The sequence below is a fragment of the Pan paniscus genome, chromosome 6, assembly GCF_029289425.2.
Source record: "Pan paniscus chromosome 6, NHGRI_mPanPan1-v2.0_pri, whole genome shotgun sequence".
Classification (NCBI taxonomy): domain Eukaryota; kingdom Metazoa; phylum Chordata; class Mammalia; order Primates; family Hominidae; genus Pan; species Pan paniscus.
The window spans coordinates 9,740,819-9,759,718 of NC_073255.2; the positions used below are offsets into that span (position 1 = coordinate 9,740,819).

At 58.2% G+C, this 18,900-nt stretch overlaps 1 protein-coding gene across 4 annotated transcripts; it reads left to right on the plus strand.

Moving 5' to 3' along the window:
* Positions 1 to 209: 209 nt before the first annotated feature.
* On the plus strand, positions 210 to 16,950 carry AP5Z1 (adaptor related protein complex 5 subunit zeta 1). 4 transcript variants are annotated; one of them, XM_003819750.6, is made up of 17 exons: positions 210 to 835; positions 6,342 to 6,479; positions 6,735 to 6,921; positions 8,488 to 8,632; positions 8,862 to 8,971; positions 9,355 to 9,523; positions 10,056 to 10,196; positions 10,563 to 10,600; positions 10,670 to 10,832; positions 11,389 to 11,567; positions 12,772 to 12,914; positions 13,290 to 13,430; positions 14,019 to 14,130; positions 14,975 to 15,072; positions 15,681 to 15,813; positions 15,895 to 16,109; positions 16,337 to 16,950. In XM_003819750.6, the coding sequence occupies exons 1-17, from the start codon at positions 795 to 797 to the stop codon at positions 16,605 to 16,607; spliced, it is 2,424 nt and encodes an 807-aa protein (XP_003819798.1). In that variant the 5' UTR covers positions 210 to 794; the 3' UTR covers positions 16,608 to 16,950. The 4 variants fall into 4 exon arrangements, with proteins under 4 accessions (XP_003819798.1, XP_034819452.1, XP_054971674.1 ...); XM_034963561.3 differs by lacking the exons at positions 6,342 to 6,479; positions 6,735 to 6,921 and having other exon boundaries at positions 700 to 835; XM_055115699.2 differs by lacking the exons at positions 210 to 835; positions 6,735 to 6,921.
* The last annotated feature ends 1,950 nt before the right edge of the window (positions 16,951 to 18,900 follow it).

Genomic DNA, 18,900 nt, shown 5'->3' on the forward strand with positions numbered 1-18,900 from the left:
TTATCATGACGCTGGCGTGTCGTCCTGTGTCCCTCGGCCGTCTGCAGGATGGCAAACTTATGGCCAGGGCCCAGAACATTTGGGCACCCAACACATCCGTTAGAATGAACAGAAACTTCCCCTCTCCGAGCCTGTGGCCTCATCTGTAAAACAGAGATCGCGAGATCCCATGAATACCGTGGGGATTGAATAAGGGATTTTTTCGTTTCAAGCAGCAGGAACAGCGCGGGATGGGTGCTCAATAAATGGGAGCTCAAAAAATCCCCAAAACTGCCCAGAGCCGCGGCTATTCCTTGCAAACTGCTGGACGCTGCTGGGCTCACCCCACAAGTGTCGGAGTTTGCATCAGATTTTCAGGTCGTACTTAGCAAGGGGACTCCCGCACGACAAAGCTGTTTACGAAACAGAAACCAGAACTGGGGCAGTGACACTTTGGGGCCAGCAATGCCCTCTCCCAAAGCCCCAGGCGCCCAATTTCCGCCGAAATGCTTTCCGGGGTCGAAGGGCGCCGGGGCTCCAGAGTGCCGAGGTTCCGGGGTCGCAAGATCCCGCAGCTCCCAGGCGCCCACCCGGACCCCCGGCCGCGGCACCTACGCCCCGCCCCAGTCGCTCCACGCCAAAGCCCATTGGTCGGCAACCTGTCCCTCCTGCTCATGTGATGCGGCACGTGACGCAGCCACGTAAGGCCGCTGCGCTCACGTGATGCGGTCCCGGAAGTTGACCGGGCTGCGGAGCTTCTGGGCTGCAGCTCCTGGAGTTTCCGAGGTTCGTGCGTGTCTGGTGGCGGCGGCGTGATGTTCTCGGCAGGAGCGGAGAGTTTGCTCCACCAGGCCAGGTACGGGGGAGCTGCGGCCCCGGCCCTCCTTCCTGCATCTCTCCCTAGGGGCACACGGGGGTGGGTCTCACAGGGCAGGGGCTCGGGCGCCAGCCTTGCAGGAACCCGACTGGACTCGCCCTCGAGACTTGGGGATCGGGGAAGGCAACACGGCGGCCAGGCTTGGGGTGAGGAGGTCGGGGAGGGTCATGGTGGGTCCCCGGAGGAGGTGACACCTGAACAGAGTCTTGGTGAGTGAAAGCAAGTGGGGTGGGACCCAGTCGACAGTTTAGTCAAAGGCTTGGCGGTGAGAACTCCGCGTCTGGCAGGAAATCGGGCAGCCGGGAGATTTCAGTGCCTCACAGTCAAGAACGCAAAGTCAGAGTGTCCGGAGGCCTGTTAAGGAATAAGGCTGTGTGCCAGGCTGGGGAGCTGGAGGCCATCCGAGGGCTTTACGGAACCGTGGGAGGGTTTTGTGACTTAAAAAGATCTCTCTTGCGCGGATGTATTAGCTAGGCTGAGAAATCACCCTCCAGGCTGGTTTCAGGCTGTGTCTGGACTCCCAGTAACGAGTGAGTAGCTCCTTTCTCACCAACTAATCAGTCATGGGGGAAAACAGTGTAAGCCAGGACTGAACAGACTCACGGTCCACCAAACAGGCAAAGACTTCATACTACATGTTTAAAAGAAGAAAATGCTGACCGGGCGTGGTGGCTCACGCCTGTAATCCCACCACTTTGGGAGGCCAAGGCAGGCGGATCACCTGAGGTCAGGAGTTCGAGACCAGCCTGCCCAACGTGAGGAAACCACGTCTCTACTGAAAATACAAAAAAAAAAAAAAAAATTAGCCGGGCGTGGTGGTGGGTGCCTGTAATCCCAGCTCCTCGGGAGGCTGAGGCAGGAGGATTGCTTGAACCTGTGAGGTGGAGGTTACAGTGAGCTGAGATGGCGCCACTGCACTCCAGGCTGGGGGACAGAGCGAAACTCCGTCTCAAAAGAAAAAAGAAAAAAAGTAAAGAAAATACAGCCAGCACTACAGCCCCTTGGTAAACGTAAACAAACTTGGTGAGGTGAGAGGCCGAAGCAGGAGAAGTGCATGAACCCAGGAGGCCGAGGGTGCAGTGAGCCAAGATCGCACCACTGGACTCCAGTCTGGGTGACAGAACGAGACTCCATGTCAAAACAAACAAGCAAACCTGGATTCAGAGCTAGACCAATTGGTGGGAAAGATTCGGGTGGTTGAAATTGCTGTGATTATAGTGAGTGAGGTCTTGAAGGCAGGTTAAGTTCTAAAGACTGAACAGGACAAAAATCTCTGATCAAAATAACCCTTAAGAGTCCACTCATTAGGAAGAGGCTTGGTGAATATGCAGCACCATCTCCCAGCAGCTCAACATAGGCAACCTTCCCTTCAATCCTGGACAGATATGTCATTCATGTGAATGTGGGGACTATATGAAAATGAAAAATACTGGCATCTCAGCATGTAACATGTTAATCCCAAGGTCCTTGCCAAGAGACAAGGAAAAACACCCACTGAGAACTTCATTCCCAGTCACATTCTGCTCAAGGTCATAAACTTGTGACATGAAAGACAAAAGGAAGAGCCCTCACTATTTATTTATTTATTTATTTATTTATTTATTTTTATTAGAGTCTTTTTTGAGACAGAGTCTCCCTCTGTCACCCAGGCTGGAGTACAGTGGCGCAATCTCAGTTCACTGCAACCTCCGCCTCCTGGGTTCAAGCAATTCTCCTGCCTCAGCCTCCCAAGTAGCTGGGATTACAGGTGCCCGCCACCACACCCGGCTGATTTTTTGTATCTTTAGTAGAGATGGGATTTCACCACATTGTCCAGGCTGGTCTCGAATTCCTGACCTCAGGTGATCCGCCTGACTCGGCCCCTCGAAGTGCCGGGATTACAGGCGTGAGCCACCATACCCGGCTTAGCCCTCACTATTTAGATACCTGTTTCTCTGCCTCCCTGGCTCGGGTGGGCAGCCGTTTTTGAGGACAGAGTGTGGTTGAATTTCCCTATGTAACATACATGAGTTCTGCAGTTGCCCTCTGTTAGGGTTTCAAGAAGGCTAATCTATTAGGGCTTACCGGTTTTCACAATATTCTTAAGCCTGTGATTTCTGATGATATTTTAAAATAAATGACTGTAGTTTGAGGGTTAAGGTTTGGAGCCGGCCAGGCACAGTGACTGGCCCACGCCTGTAATCCGAACACTTTGGGAGGCCGAGTTAGGAGGATCGCTTGAGGCTAGGACTTTGAGACCAGCCTGGACAACATAGCGAGACCCGTCTCTACAAAACAGAATTTTAAAAAAACTTAGCCAGGTGTGGTGGCACGTACCCGTAGTCACAGCTACTCAGGAGGCTGAGGCAGGAGGATCACTTGAGCCAAGGAGGTTGAGGCTGCGGTAAGCTATGATGGTGCCACTGCACTCCAGCTCAGGTGACAGAGGGAGACCCTGTCTCCAAAGAAAGCCAAAAAGATTTGGAGTGAACTTTAGTTTCTCTCTAAATGTGTCAGAGATACGGAAAGCAAGGGTGGAAAAAGTGATCAAAGATAGCTCTGTAAGCTGAAGGATAAATGGAGAGAGCGGGAAGCGAGTAAAGGATGGGGGCATGGAGGGGTGCCCCGCAAGGTTGGGGATTTCCAGGAGGAAGAGCCTCAGCCCACTGGCTCGGGAGCTAGTGGGGCATGTTTCAGGCACAGGGTCTGTGCGAAGGGACAGAAGCAAGAGAAACAGCACATGGAGTCTGGAGAAGGAAGGCAGGGCCGGGGTCTTGTAGGCAGCGTTAGGGTCTGTAGGAGTTTGGATTTGAAAGCAGTGGGGAGCTATTGAAGGGTTTGGGTGGGTTGGATTTTAGAGAGAAGCTTGAGACTTGGAGGATATGCTGAAGGGAATTAAATCGGGATGAGGGGTTCCACCTTTCTGGGAAAGATTTTCCGTTGTGTGTATATATGTATATGTGTGTATATATAATTTATATATAACATTTTATATATTATGTATTACATATATATTTAGTACATATATAATATATAATTATATATTATATAATTATATATTATATATATAATATAATCAAAAAAAGAAAAAAAATTCACTGGGCTTAGTGTAGTCCCAGCTACTTGAAAGGCTGAGGTGGGAGAACTGCTTGAGCTAGAAGATCAGGCTGCAGTGAGCTGAGATTATGCCACTGCACTCCAGCCTGGGTGACAGCGTGTAAGACTCTATCTCAAAAAATATATAGATAGATAGATATAAAAATATATTTTTATATGTAATATATATAAAATATATATTATATACATTTTTGAGATAGAGCATATTATATATTATATATAACATGTTATATATAACATAACTATATATAACATATATTATATATAACATAACATATATAACATAATATATAACATATATAACATATATATTAGATATAACGTATATAACGTTAGAAATAATGTATATATACATTATATATAATATATAACGTATATAACATGTTATGTCATATATAACATGTTATATATCATATACAACATGTTATAGATCATATACAACACGTTATATATCATATGTAACACATGTTATATATCACATGGCACGTTATATATCACATAACACATTATATATCACATATAACACATGTTATATATCACATATAACACATGTTATATATCACATATAACATGTTATATATCACATATAACATGTTATATATCACATATAACATGTTATATATGATATATCATATATGACATAACATATCATATATAACATATATAACTATATATAACATATATTATATTATATATATATATTTTTTGAAGTAGAGTCTTACTCTGTCACCCAGGCTGGAGTGCAGTGGCACAATCTCAGCTCACTGCAGCCTGATCTTCCAGCTCAAGCAGTTCTCCCACCTCAGCTTTTCAAGTGGCTGGGACTACACCATGCCCAGTGAATTTTTTTTATTTATTTATTTTTTTGTTTTTGAGACGGAGTTTTGCTCTTGTTGCCCAAGCTGGGGTGCAATGGCATGATCTCAGCTCACTGCAACCTCCTCCTCCCGGGTTCAAGTGATTCTCCTGCCTCAGCCTCCTGAGTAGCTGGGATTACAGGCTTGTGCCACCACGCCCAGCTATTTTTTTTGTATTTTTAGTAGAAACGGGGTTTCTCCATGTTAGCCAGCTGGTCTTGAACTCCTGACCTCAGGTGATCAGCCCGCCTCGGCCTCCCAAAATGCTAGGATTACAGGTGTGAGCCACCATGCGCGGCCGAATTTTTAAAATTCTTTTGTAGAGATGGGGTCTCACTGTTTTGCCCAGGATGGTCTCAGACATCTGGGCTCAACTCATCTTCCCACCTCAGCGTCCCAAAGTGCTGGGATTACAGGTGGCCTGGGGAGGGCACAGCCACGTAGGGGGCCCTTCTCAGGGAGTCCCCAGAGTCCCCTGGCACAGCAGCCCCTTTGCGCATTATTGGTTCTTTCTTTTAGACTGGGATAGAAACCTAAAAACAGGCTTCCATTTGGAACTTTATTCAGTATCTTACCTGTGGCTTACTAGGGAGATTTTAAAATTAAGCCAATTAGTTATTCGAGTAAAAAAACATAATGGGCTTACCTTAAATATGTGATGACATTTGTTCTTTAATATATAAGATTTTATTCTCAGGCCAGGCGTGGTGGCTCACGCTTGTCATCCCAGCACTTTGGGAGGCCGAGGTGGGCGGATCATGAGGTCAGGAGTTTGAGACCAGCCTGGCCAACATGGTGAAACCCCGTCTCTACTAAAAATGCAAAAATTAGCCGGGTGTAGGCCAGGCGCGGTGGCTCACGCCTGTAATCCCAGCACTTTGGGAGGCCGAGTTGGGCAGATCACGATGTCAGGAGATCAAGACCATCCTGGCCAACATGGTGAAACCCTGTGTTTACTAAAAAATACAAAAAAATTAGCCGGGTGTGGTGGTGGGTGCCTGTAATCCCAGCTACTCGGAAGACTGAGGCAGGAGAATTGCTTGAACCCCGGAGGCGAAGGTTGCAGTGAGCCGAGATCATGACACTATACTCCAGCCCGGGTGACAGAGCAAGACTCCATCTCGGGGAAAAAAAAAATTTATTCTTGTTCCCATAAGCAAAAGGCTCATTGAAGACATCTTTTGAAAGGCACCTTATTCTAGAGTAAATTTCCTACTCTTGAATGAGACCCCTAAAAAGAATCGGTTTTAGTCCTTCTGCCCTGGGAACAAGAAAATCTAAGTGCGTGGGGCCTCCGTGAGTGAGATTCGTCATAGTGCCCTGCAGCGATGGATCGGGAAATCCCAGGGTGAGAGGAACCAGCTCAGGGAATCAGCGAATTTATCTCGAGAGCCATGAGCCGTGGAACCGTGTTCCTCCACACACTCGGCTTCTCTTTTCTAAAGAGGGATTTTCCCTGCTCCAAGGGTTATCCTTTTTTTGGTTCCGAGCAGCGAGTGCTTCTGGGTCGTGAAGTCCTCTTCTTTGTTTAGGGAGATCCAGGACGAGGAGCTGAAGAAGTTCTGTTCCCGGATCTGTAAACTGCTGCAGGCGGAGGACTTGGGGCCGGACACCCTGGACTCCCTGCAGAGGCTCTTCCTCATCATCTCAGCCACGAAGTACAGCCGGAGGTGAGTGTGGCGACGGCTCAGGCCGGCTCCTCACACAGCAGCCCCAGGAGAACCCAGCCCACGCCCAGCAGGTCACTGCAGATGCTCCTTGGGGGTTGAGTCATTTGTCCACTTAAACCAGTGCTGAAGGTCCATCCTCATGTAAAATGCTCTGTCCACTGGCCCAAGGGTGCCCGGCCAGGTGCTCTGGGGCGCCGGGTGCTCCTGCCACGGTCATGACGTGTTACCGCCCACCATGGGCATCTCGCCTTCCAGGCTGGAGAAGACATGCGTAGACCTGCTGCAGGCCACCCTCGGCCTGCCTGCATGCCCCGAACAGCTCCAGGTGCTTTGTGCCGCCATCCTGCGAGAGATGTCCCCCTCTGACAGCCTCAGCCTGGCCTGGGACCACACGCAGAACAGCCGGCAGCTGAGCCTGGTGGCCTCCGTTCTCTTGGCCCAGGTAGCGCAGCAGTCACCACCCCAGTTGGCACCGGATGGCTGCTTCCCAAGGAACAGGGGAGACAGGAAGCAGGGGCGCCAGAGCTGGCAGGTGGCTGCTTGTTCTAGACGCATCTCGGTGCTGAGTGCCTGGCACACTTGAGGCTGGGGCATGCCCTGTTGACTGGAACGGGGTCCCATGCCCAGCAGGCCCACGTGGTATGTTGGTGCTCAGGAGAGGTGGTGGAGTTTGGTTTCTCAGACAGAGCCTTGAGACAGCGAGTCAGTGGAGGCTGGGCCTCCAGACCTTCTTTTTGGGGTTTTTGTTTTGTTTTGTTTTTTAGAAACAGGGTCTCACTCTGCTGTCCAGGCTAGAGTGCCATGGAGTGATCAAAGCTCACTGCAGCCTCGACCTCCCTGGCTCAAGCAGTCCTCCCACCTCAGCCTCCTGAGTAGCTGGGATTACAGGCATCCATCACCACACCCAGTTAATGTTTGTATTTTTTTGTAGGGACCCGGGGTCTCACTATGTTGCCCAGGCTGGTCTCAAACTTCTGGGCTCAAGCAATCCACCCTCCTTGGCCAGGAGTTTTTGCCAAGTCCATGTCCTCCCTCCCTCTGTGTCGGGAGCAGGCCTGGGCACTCAGCGTGGGGATCCAGGGGTTCACAGGCTGCCTTTGTGTGAGAGAAGCTGCTATCTCTGCTCATGGGTTGCCCCGGGGTGCAGAGTCTGCAGGAAGGTTGCGATGGAGCTGGGGTTTTCCCTACGTTCCCAGTCTGCAGTGTCATGAGCTGCCTCCTGTGCTGGGGTGCAGCCTGCAGTTGCTTTAGTTCTGTGTGGGCGAGAGCTTGTGGGCCCCGGCGTACTCAGGGCGTTGTACTTCATCACTGGGGTCATCCTGGTTGGTGCCCAGCCCCCTCACCTCACAGACCTCCTGCAGGCCACCTCCAGGCCTCCGAGATGACCCCGGTAATGCTGTGGTAGCTCCTGGCCTTTGGAACAAGATGACTCCGGCTCTTCTTGTTTGTTTCACCCGCCCTTCTCCTCAAGCAACTCATTTTTTTCAGTGGAAGATGATCTTGCAGAACTGCTGCCAGGCGCCAGCGGTGCACCCCCCACCCGGCATGTGGCCTCCCAGCCACCCAGCCGCCCTCCTCCCTGCCCTGACGGCCCTGCCCCTGTGCTGGGTGTCTCTGGTGCTGCTCAGATGTTTCAGCACCTGGGTGTGCGAAGTGAGGTGGGTGGTTTAAAGACTGGGATCCACACTGGAGGCCCCGCAGGATGGGGTGTCCTGTGGCTGCGGCCAGGCCCATGGTGGCCGCCAGTGTGTTTTTAGCATTGACTCAGTCGTGCCCTCACCCAGGCCCCCTCCAGCCTCAGCGATGCAGCTCCCAGGGAAAGAGGCTGGAGGCGGAGCAGGCACCTTGTGACCTGGGGTGGGCCTGGGCACGGCATCCTCCCTGCCACCTGCTAGGCTGGGGTCTCAGCGACCGACGCTTCTCAGGAGTGTCACACAGACTTCCGAAATGGGGGAGCTGGTCTCTGGCACAGGCCAGTACCCCAGCGTTTGCCCTGTTTGATTTCAAGGGTGACAGAAACGAGGAGGTCAGAGCCGTGGGCCAGGGCGTGCTGCGAGCGCTGGAGAGCCGGCAGCCTGAGGGACCCAGCCTCAGACACCTCCTCCCCGTCATGGCCAAGGTCGTGGTCCTCAGCCCGGGCACCCTCCAGGAGGGTACGTGGGGCCCCTCCCAAGAGGCTGTTGGGGGGTCTGCCTTCCCAGGTCCTTCCCTGAGGGCCCATGGTGGGTTGGGAGTGTGGGGGGCGGGTGGGGGACACGGGGAGGCCCGAGGGCTTGGGACGCTGCAGGATTCTGTTTTCTGAGAAAAATCGGCCAGCATCCCAACAACCCGGGCATCCGTAGGATTTAACCTCACCTCCCCGTGCCACCCCACCCACTGCAGACCAGGCCACCCTGCTCAGCAAGCGGCTGGTCGACTGGCTGCGCTACGCCAGCCTCCAGCAAGGGCTCCCGCACTCCGGCAGCTTCTTCTCCACGCCCAGGGCCCGGCAGGTGAGGCTGGGACTGTTCTGGAACCATGGGGAACAGAGTCACAGACAACCCCTCCCCGAGAGCTCCTGCGCCCACAGGGGCGAGGCCTGCTGTCGTTCCACAGGGTCCAGGGGCTTGGGTCAGGCAGGGCCACAGCCCCCTGACGCGTGTGGCTCTGGGGGTCTGTGCGTGGGTTCATTCCCAGGGCCTGCGGAGCAGGGTGTGCGATGCGCGTCTGCCCGGGGGTCAGGTGGGGATGGTGTTTTTGCATCACACAGGGCGGGCCGCTGCCCGGGCTCATGTTCAGGCAGCTTCTCCTCCACCTCCTGAGGAGCTTGTGCTAAAGGTTGGCGTTTTTCCCGGCCTCGGCCCCCTCCGCCCACTCCTGCCTGTCCTTCCCACAGCCGGGCCCCATCACCGAGGTGGACGGGGCAGTAGCCACAGACTTCTTCACGGTGCTCTCCACCGGCCACCGCTTCACAGAAGACCAGTGGCTGAACGTGCAGGCCTTCTCCATGCTGCGGGCGTGGCTGCTGCACAGCGGCCCCGAGGGCCCAGGCACCCTGGACACAGGTGTGCGGGGCGGGGGGATGACGTCAGGGGTGGGAGGTGGGCGCACTATGGGTTGGTCGCAGGGGGACACGGGCGGAGGTGGGGGGACTCAGGTGTGCCCAGGACGCAGCAGAGGTCAGGAGTGGGCAGCGCAGCCTGCTGACCTGGAGCTAGGCTGAGAGCACTCCCTGGCCAGCATCTTTGGGGTCCAGGGTCAGCACCGGGGATCCTCTGGACACCCCGTGACCCTCATGCAATGTGCAGATGTGAGAGCTGCCACTTAAGGCAGGCACCCTTAAGGTTGTTGGAGTGACGCCACTGAGCTCCTCCCGGCTGCTCTGTGGACTTGTTGGGGAAGAAGCCTCAGCCACCCTGAAGGGCGGCCGTGACGGGGAAGCTGCCGGGTGGGTGGACGTCCTGAGACAGTGACGCCTCACGCCTCCCGGGAGGGGCTGCGGCCTGTGCTCTCCTCCTGCCCTTCCAAGCAGGGCAGCAGGCATGTCCCAGCCCGGGAGCCACACGTCAGCCTGCTGAGAGTTCCCACCTCCCGCAGATGACAGGTCAGAGCAGGAGGGCTCCACTCTGTCGGTGATCTCCGCCACCTCCTCTGCCGGCCGCCTGCTGCCGCCCCGGGAGCGGCTTCGGGAGGTGGCCTTCGAGTACTGCCAGCGCCTCACTGAGCAAAGTAACCGACGTGAGTCCCCCACCCAGGGCACTGGCCTCCCCAGGGCTCGACCCACCTGCTCTGCAAGGCGACCTGAGGCCAGCACAGCTTCCCTGAGCTGCTGCTCCACAGAGGGGGTCCCTGGGTAGCCGGTTTGGAGCAGGGGCATTTTTGCTTCTGGGGTCAGCCCCAAGTGTTCTTCAGGCTCCACCCCAGCCCCCAGCCCGGCCCTGTCCCGCCTGGGCCCCTCGCCTCAGTCCCACTCAAGTCCTCCTGGGGGCCTGTCCCACCCCCCTGCTCCCGGTCCTGCCTGGAGCTTCCAGAGCACAAGCTGCCCCCTCATTGGGCCACTCCAAGGCTGAGACAGAGCCGGCTGACTTTTTCCCCTCCTTCCAGGAGCCCTGAGGAAGGGGGACTCCGACCTGCAGAAAGCTGTAAGTGGCTGGGGACCAGGGGATGGGAGGCAGCGACTCGGCCCATTTGATGTGGTCCACGTCCCGCAGTGCCTGGTGGAGGCCGTGCTGGTGCTGGACGTGCTGTGCCGGCAGGACCCGTCCTTCCTGTACCGAAGTCTCTCCTGCCTGAAGGCCCTGCACGGGCGGGTGCGCGGGGACCCGGCCTCTGTGCGGGTGCTGCTGCCCCTCGCCCACTTCTTCCTGAGCCACGGTGAGCCCAGGGTGGGGTGGCACTGACTCGGGGCTCTGCTTCTGCCTTTAGTTTTAGGATGGAATTTCTTCTTCCCTTTTTTTTTTTTTTTGATTGCATAGAGACAGGGGTCTTGCTGTGTTGCCCAGGCTGGTCTGGAACTCGTGGCCTCAAGCGATCCTCCTGCCTTGGCCTCCCAAAGTGCTGGGATTACGGGCATGAGCCACCATGCCCAGCTCATATTTCTTTTTGATGGATTGCTGTGCCAGATGTTGGTAATTTTTAAACTTTTAAATAGAGAAATAAACTCTTTTTGCTGTGTCCCTAGCCCAGGAAACCTGAAAGTCTAGGAACCAGCACCTTCCAAAGAATGTGCCATAGTTTGTGTGACTCACGAGCTGTCCATGTCCCTGGGCGAGGGAGACCAAGTGCCGCTTCCCCAGCGTCCCAGCGTAGGACGCCTCGGAGCCCTTGGTGTCCTGGAGAGCAGGCCTGAGACTCAGGGCCCCTAACCAGTCACAGAAGCACGGCCAGGACGAGGTCAAGACGTGTGCCCTGGTGGGCCCTGGTCTTGCAGGGGAGGCAGCTGCAGTGGACTCGGAAGCCGTCTACCAGCACCTGTTCACCAGGATCCCGGTGGAGCAGTTCCACAGCCCCATGCTGGCCTTTGAATTCATCCAGTTCTGCAGGGACAACCTCCACCTGTTCAGCGGGCACCTCAGCACCCTCAGATTGAGCTTCCCCAACCTCTTTAAGGTATATTTGGGCATCCCTGGGTGCCAGGGCAGGGGCATGGTAAGTCCCTGGGGCTCCTCCCCTCTTTCCAGCAGGGTTCAGGGCAAGTCCTGGCTGAGCATAGAGCCCTGTGAGTCCCGGGCCTGGAATGCGGTGTGCAGGGTGAGGTGGGGATCTGGGGTGTCCCTGCAGCGTCACGTGATCGACGGTGCTGTCCAAGAACTCCCTTGTGGGTGTTTTGGAGAGGGGGGCGTGACACAAGACGGTGAGTTTGTTCTCACAGCACTGGGGCAGGGCTGCCGCCTGGTAGGATCCCTCCCCCGGGAGCCCTGCCTGGTGCCTTGGGCACTTGGGTGCCATTTGCCTTTTTTTTTTCTTTTGAGATAGATCTCACTCCTGTCACCTAGGCTGGAGTGCAGTGGCGCAATCTCAGCTCACTGCAACCCCCGCCTCCTGGGTTCAAGCGATTCTCTTGCGTTAGCCACCTGAGTAGTTGAGATTACAGGCGCCCACCACCATGTCCAGCTAATTTTTGGTATTTTTAGTAGAGATGGGGTTTCGACATGTTGGCCAGGCTGTTCTCGAACTCCTGACCTCAGATGATCCTCCCGCCTTGACCTCCCAAAGTGCTGGGATTACAGGCATGAGCCACCGCACCCGGCCTGGTGCCATTTGCTTTTGAAGTGTCTTTTGCAGCCTCGCCTCGCTGTAAGGTCTTTTCAACTGAGGTGGGGAATCCTCTTTCTGGAGAAAAACCAGGACAGTGGAAAATTATTGACCTGTTGGTACAAAAGTAGATACAGGCTGGGGGCAGTGGCTCACACCTGTAATCCCAGCACCTCGGGAGGCCAAGGCGGGAGGATCTTGAGGCCAGGAGTTCAAGACCAGCCTGGGCAACACAGGGAGACCTCTTATCTACAAAAAGTAAACAGCCTCACATGGTGGTGTGTGCCTGTAGTCTCAGCTGCTCAGGAGGCTGAGGTGGGAGGATAACTTGAGCCTGGGAGGTTGAGGTTGCAGTGAGCTATGATTGCACCACTGCACTCCAGCCTGGGCGACAAAGCAAGACCCTGTCTCAAAAAAATAAAAAGCGGGAGGAGGCAAATGTAGAAGCCCTCCTGGGGACTGCAGGTCTGGGACAGCTGTGGGGCCCTAGCTGGCTGCTCCCTCTGCCGCCTGCTCCACAGCTCCGAGCTGTGTCCGAACCGCTGTGCTGTGCCCACAGTTCCTGGCCTGGAACAGCCCACCCCTCACCTCCGAGTTTGTGGCACTCCTCCCGGCCCTGGTGGACGCTGGCACAGCCCTGGAGATGCTGCACGCGCTGCTGGACCTGCCCTGCTTGACGGCGGTGCTGGACCTGCAGCTCAGGTGGGCCCCTCACCCTCTGCCAGCGCTGCGTCTCCCAGCCAGCTGGTTCCACACACTGGGCCCCCTCCTCGCTGCTCCTGACCCCTACACCGGGGACCCTCCTTCCTCCCCCCCCAACACCTGACCAGTCCTCCCCTGCAAAGCCATCTCTAGGACAGAGTGTGTCTGTCACCCTTGGCTACTCGCCCAGGGCAGCCCCTGCACCCTGGAGTGCCTCACCCGTCTTCACGCCCAGGCCTGGAGCCTCCCATGCCAAGCCCTTCCCGGCACCCGAGGTGCTGATATTAGGGACACCTGCCGTGTGTCTCCCTGATGGGGATGCCCTTGAGTGCAGGGGCTGCATCCCAGCCTGGCCTTGGGCGTCTGTCCACGCAGGTCAGCACCGGCTGCATCCGAGAGGCCACTCTGGGACACCTCTCTCAGGGCCCCCAGCTGCCTGGAGGCCTTCCGGGACCCGCAGTTCCAGGGTCTTTTCCAATACCTGCTGCGCCCCAAGGCCAGTGGCACCACTGAGAGGTACGGGGCCCTAGGGCCAGGGGGCCACCAGTGGCTCAGAGAGCCAGGCCACAGCCACTGGGGTGGGGCTCGCTGCTCAGCCCTAGGCTGAGGCCAGGGTGCTTTGTGTCCCAGACAAGGCTGCGTCCCCGCCCTGGGGAGCAACTGTCATCACCATTATAGAGGCCCTGCTTCTGCACCACGGGTCTGCCGGGGGCGGGGCCTGGTCTCAGCTCTCTCTGCTGCCCACATCAACCCTCATAAATCAACCCTCATAAGCTTGGGGGTCGGCCCTGTGGGTGCTCCATTTTGCAGATGGACAAACCGAGCCTGAGCCCAGGAAGCAGGAGGCCTGGGACTGGCCACAGGCCTCCTGCCCTCAGCCCACGCCAGCCTTTGTCCCCATGGCTTTACTGTCCCGGGTGTGCTGACGTCAGGGGTCTCCCCAAACCCAGGGGAGCAGGAGGTCCCGAGAGGCGATGAGTGAGGATGGGAGCGGGCTCAGCTGTGCGAGAGGGAGCAGTGGCGACGTGGCCCCGGTGCCTGGCCCTGGCCTGCAGTCACCAGGTCGGGGAGCGGGCGGCACTCACGGCCACACTGTGTCCTCAGGTTGGCACCACTCCACCAGCTGCTGCAGCCCATGGCCGGCTGTGCCCGCGTGGCCCAGTGTGCCCAGGCCGTGCCCACGCTGCTGCAGGCATTCTTCTCAGCAGTGACCCAGGTGAGCTCGCCGCCTGGGGCCCCCCATTCCCACGGGCCTCACAACCAAGGGGCAGGCCAGAGCCAGCGCTGTGGGGCCCTCCTGAGCTCTGCAGAAGGCTGCTCCCGCCACACCCACCATCCATGGCCACTGTGAGGGTTAGGGAGGCACATGCCACAGCCCCGGCAGGCCCCATCCCCTGTCCCGTCCCCTTTATTCCAGCAGGCCCCGTTCCCCATGCCCTGTCCCCCATACCCCTTCATCCCGGCAGGTCCTGTCTCCCATCCCAGCAGGCTCCATCCCCCTGCCCCAGCAGGCCCTGTCTTCCGTCCCCAGCACAGGGCAAGTGAGTGGCCTGGGCTCTGGCGGCACAGCTGGGGCCGGAGCAGTTTGTCCCCCTGCTGCCCCTGATAATTCAGCATCCCCATCTGAGGCCAAAATAAAGGCTCCCACAGGCTGGTGCCCCCCATCTCCCCCATTGCTGCTTCCCACCTCGGGGAGCTCTACAAGCCAGTGCAGGAGAGCCTGGGAGGTGGGGAGGCCGGCAGGGGGCTGGGCACAGGGCTGGGCGTTGCCTGGGCGCACCCTTGGCCAAACAAGACGTGTGCCTGGCCTTGCAGAGCGGGAGTTGGCCGTGGAACAGAAGCGACACCTCTGCCGGGGGCACTTGGGTCGGCCCAGGGCTTCCCTCCCTGTGCCCGGATGCTGCCAGCTGAGTCTCTGTGTCCCTGGGGGTTGGGGAAGGCAGTGGACGAGGAGTCTCCAGCCCCTCAGCTGCCCCCCAGCCCTCACCATGGCTTCACCCCCAACCTTAGGGCCTGCAGTGGGGGTGGGGCTGAGCCTGTTTCCCACTCCTGACCCCCAGGTGGCTGACGGGTCCCTGATCAACCAGCTGGCGCTGCTGCTCCTGGGCAGGAGCGACTCGCTCTACCCGGCCCCAGGGTACGCTGCCGGTGTGCACAGGTAGGTCCCTCCTGCCACAGCCCTGGGCGAGCGACTCGCTCTACCCGGCCCCAGGGTACGCTGCTGGTGTGCACAGGTAGGTCCCTCCTGCCACAGCCCTGGGCGGGTGCCTCCTGGACCCCTCCCCCTCTCCCCTCCCCTTCAGTGACTTCGGCACCACCCCTAGCTGGGCCCTCAGCAGCCTCAGACCCTGCCACCCCCACCCACAGCCCCACACCCAGCCCCAGGCACTTCCTCTCTGCCTCTCAAGAACATTCCCGTCCTTCCTTCTGCCGAGCCTGTCCTCTTCAGGGTTAGCTCAGGTCCCTCTTCCACGTCCTGTCCCCTGGGGTCCTTCTCTCCAAAGGCCTGATGCATGCAGGCCCATCCTGGTTCCACTCTGAGCCCGGGCCTTAGGCCAGCGCTGGTGCCAGCCTTCTCCCCAGTGAGGAGGACAGTTTCTCTAGGGCTGGCAGTCGTCTGTGTCCCTCTATCGGAGGGTGCAGCATACACCTACCACTCAGACGCTTCCCGGGTCCCTCCAGGCCCTTGGCCTGAATGGGGTGGCCAGGATGGGGATGGGGTCAGAGGTCTGCACAGAGCAGGCGTGGACCCGGCTTTCTGCGCAGTGTGCTGAGTTCTCAGTTCCTGGCCCTGTGTACGCTGAAACCCTCCCTGGTGGTGGAGCTGGCAAGAGACCTGCTGGAGTTCCTGGGCAGCGTGAATGGTCTCTGCAGCAGGGCGAGCCTCGTCACCAGCGTGGTAAGGCGGGCGCTGGCCTCCCCCAGCCGCTCCTGACCGAGGAAGCCTGGGTGGGGGCTGAATCTCTGTCCCCGGGCCTAGGTGTGGGCCATCGGCGAGTACCTGTCGGTGACCTACGATCGGAGGTGCACCGTGGAGCAGATCAACAAGTTCTTCGAAGCCCTGGAGGCCCTGCTATTCGAGGTCACCCAGTGCCGCCCCTCTGCTGCCCTGCCCAGGTGTCCCCACCAGGTGGTCACCGTGCTGATGACCACGCTGACGAAGCTGGCCTCCCGGAGCCAAGATCTGATCCCCAGGTGCCTGGTCAGGGAGGGAGCGAAGCCTTCTGGCTCCTGGGGAAGAGAGGTGGCTTCTGAGGTCTTCCCATCCAGGTGTTGTGAAATGGTCGCAGCAGCGCAGGTCCTGGGTGGGCCCTGCTGAGCTAAAGCCACTCTGCTGGGCGCTTCAGGCCTGGCCCCTCCACACAGACCCCTGTCCTGGGAGGGGAGCATCTGCAGCTGACGGAGGGACCTTCTTTCCCCAGGGCCTCTTTATTGCTGTCAAAGATGAGGACCCTGGCTCACAGTCCAGCCACCAGCTCCACGCACAGCGAGGAGGGCGCAGAAGCCATCCGTACCCGGGCCACAGAGCTGCTGACCCTGCTGAAGATGCCCAGCGTGGCCCAGTTTGTGCTCACACCCAGCACGGAGGTGTGCAGCCCCCGCTATCACCGCGATGCCAACACGGCCCTGCCCCTGGCCCTGCGCACGGTCAGCCGGCTGGTGGAGAGGGAGGCCGGCTTCATGCCAGGGTGAAGGGACAGTGGCCAGGGACTTCGGTGCAGATTAAGAGCCTGGGGCGGCCAGCTTGCTACTGAGGCCAGGCTGATAGGAGCTCAGGAGGCAAGGCCCACGGTGGGCTTGGCACCCTCAGAGACACGCGGGGCTGGCCCCCCTGCTCACCCTCTGGGCTTTGTCTCCGAGCCTTTTGCTCCCAGGCAACACTGAGCTGAGCTGAGGGGAACCATGGAGCAGCTCTGATTGGAGGCTTGAGGCCCTGTGGCTGGGTGGAGGCTGCTGGGTCTGTTTCCTAGTCTTTTGGTTTTGGACAGTTGATGGGCAAGAAGAGCTGCAGTAAAAGTAAATCTCCTTTAATAAGCGTCTGTGTGAAGAGTGCGCGATCAGTTCCGTTACCTGCCCTGCACCCTGGGGAGAGGACCAGGGATGGGAACCCCTGGCAGCTGCTGCCAGTCCTGGAGGCTCAGCCCGGCGTGCCACTGCTGCTACAGAAACCAGGTCATTTGTGCACAGCCCAGAAGGCAGCAGCGCGAGTTCCCGGGTGTGGTCACCGCTCTGGGTGGTGCGCTTGTCAGTGCCCCTTTTGATGCCCTTGAATAGCCTGAAGATGAAGGGGACCGGGGGAGGGTTGCAAGCGCCATCGCCTATGCAGGCTGCGGCCTCTGGCCATTCGGAGGGAAGGCCCCAGGGAGCCACCTGCGCCACCTGAGTGGAGCTCAGAACACTGGATTCGCGCGAAGGGGAGGTGTCTGGGCGTGCTGCCCCAGCCCCGCCACCTTCCTGGGCCCTGTGGTCCCACCCGCCGGACTACCAAGGCACAGCTGCGTCCCACGTTCCGCCCGGTGCCTGGGACGGGCTCAGCCGCCAGGGGGCGCCGCCGCCCCGAAAGCCTCACGCCCCGCCCCCAGGCTCAAACTCTCCCCCTCCCCACTCTGGCTCCGCCCCCGGTCCACTCTTTTGCTGTGGCCCCGCCCACCTCCCCTCCGGCCTCGGCCCCGCCCCCAATCCCCCATAGCTCCGCGGCTAAGAAACCACACGCTGAAGGCGACTGCAGGGTCCTGCCCCTTGCCCAGCCTCAGGACTATGGAGGGGGCGAGTGACGCGCAAGGAACGGAGCAGGGGACACCGTGCGGGCTCAGGAGCTCCCCAGATGCCCGAGCCGAACCGCGGGGTCCTCACCGCCAGGTTCCAGCCCAGGAAGCGCTCGCCTGCCCCACAGCCTGGGCCTTGGGTCGCGTTCCGAGCTCCAGGACGGGTGGTGTCTCCCGCGGCCTGCGATGACAGCCCAGGGCCGCTGAGCCGGGGCCGCAGGAAAGGCTGGCGCTTCCGTCGGCAGCACTGTGTTTGTGTTTCCACGTGGAAACAGCAGCGCACGTGTAGAACTGTGCATACCAAGGCGTGCGTGCACACGTGCATGCCAGTGCGCGGGTCTTGGGATCACTTCCCAGTGCGGTGCACGACCCCGCCTGCAGCAGGGGGTGTGGGGGCGCTGCTGGGCTCATCCTGAAGCTCAGAGAGCGCGGGGCTGCCCCTAGCCTCGGAATGAGTCTCCCACTGAGTCCGCAGCTCCCCTCCTGCCCTGGGGCGGGGCTTCCCTGACCTGAAGGCGTTGGGGGTGTCCTGGCTCCCAGCTCCCAGGCACTCGTGGGGCCACCGCCCAGGCCAGCTGGTGCTAAGTCCGCAGCCCGTGCAGCTGCGCCGGGCTTAGGACTGGGAGTATGACTTGAAGGGCCGTCCCGCTCATCCAAGTGACAAGAAGGAGCTCATGGCCACAGGGCCTCGGAGGGCATGACCCCAGCCCAGGCATGACCCCAGCAACCTTCAGGTGGCCTCCAGGAGGCAGCTGGGAAAAGGGCAAAGCTCACCAGCTCTCAACTTTTTTTTTAAATAAACTTTGAAATTTTAGAATAGTTTCAGATTTACAGAAAAGATGATAAACCTTAGAAACATTATATGCTAAGTGAAAGTGAGAAGTGACAGCCTGCTGGCAGTCCTCACAGACCTCGCTCGCTCTTGGCGCCACCTCTGCCTGGGCTCCCACTTTGGCAGCACTTGAGGAGCCCTTCAGCCTGCCACTGCACTGTGGGAGCCCCTTTCGGGGCTGGCCAAGGCCAGAGCCGGCTCCCTCAGCTTGCGGGGAGGTGTGGAGGGAGAGGCGCGGGCAGGAACCAGGGCTGCACGCGGTGCTTGCGGGCCAGCGCGACTTCCGGGTGGGCGTGGGCTCGGTGGGCCCCGCACTCGGAGCCGCCGGCTAGCCCCGCCAGCCTGGGCAGTGAGGGGCTTAGCACCTGGACCAGCAGCTGCTGTGCTC

Coding starts and splice junctions, on each gene's coding strand:
- AP5Z1 (XM_003819750.6), top strand. CDS start 795: ATGTTCTCGGCAGGAGCGGAGAGTTTGCTCCACCAGGCCAG. Junction 6,922..8,487: donor CCTCCGTTCTCTTGGCCCAG/GTAGCGCAGCAG, acceptor TTTGATTTCAAG/GGTGACAGAAACGAGGAGGT. Junction 15,073..15,680: donor TACGCTGCCGGTGTGCACAG/GTAGGTCCCTCC, acceptor CTTTCTGCGCAG/TGTGCTGAGTTCTCAGTTCC.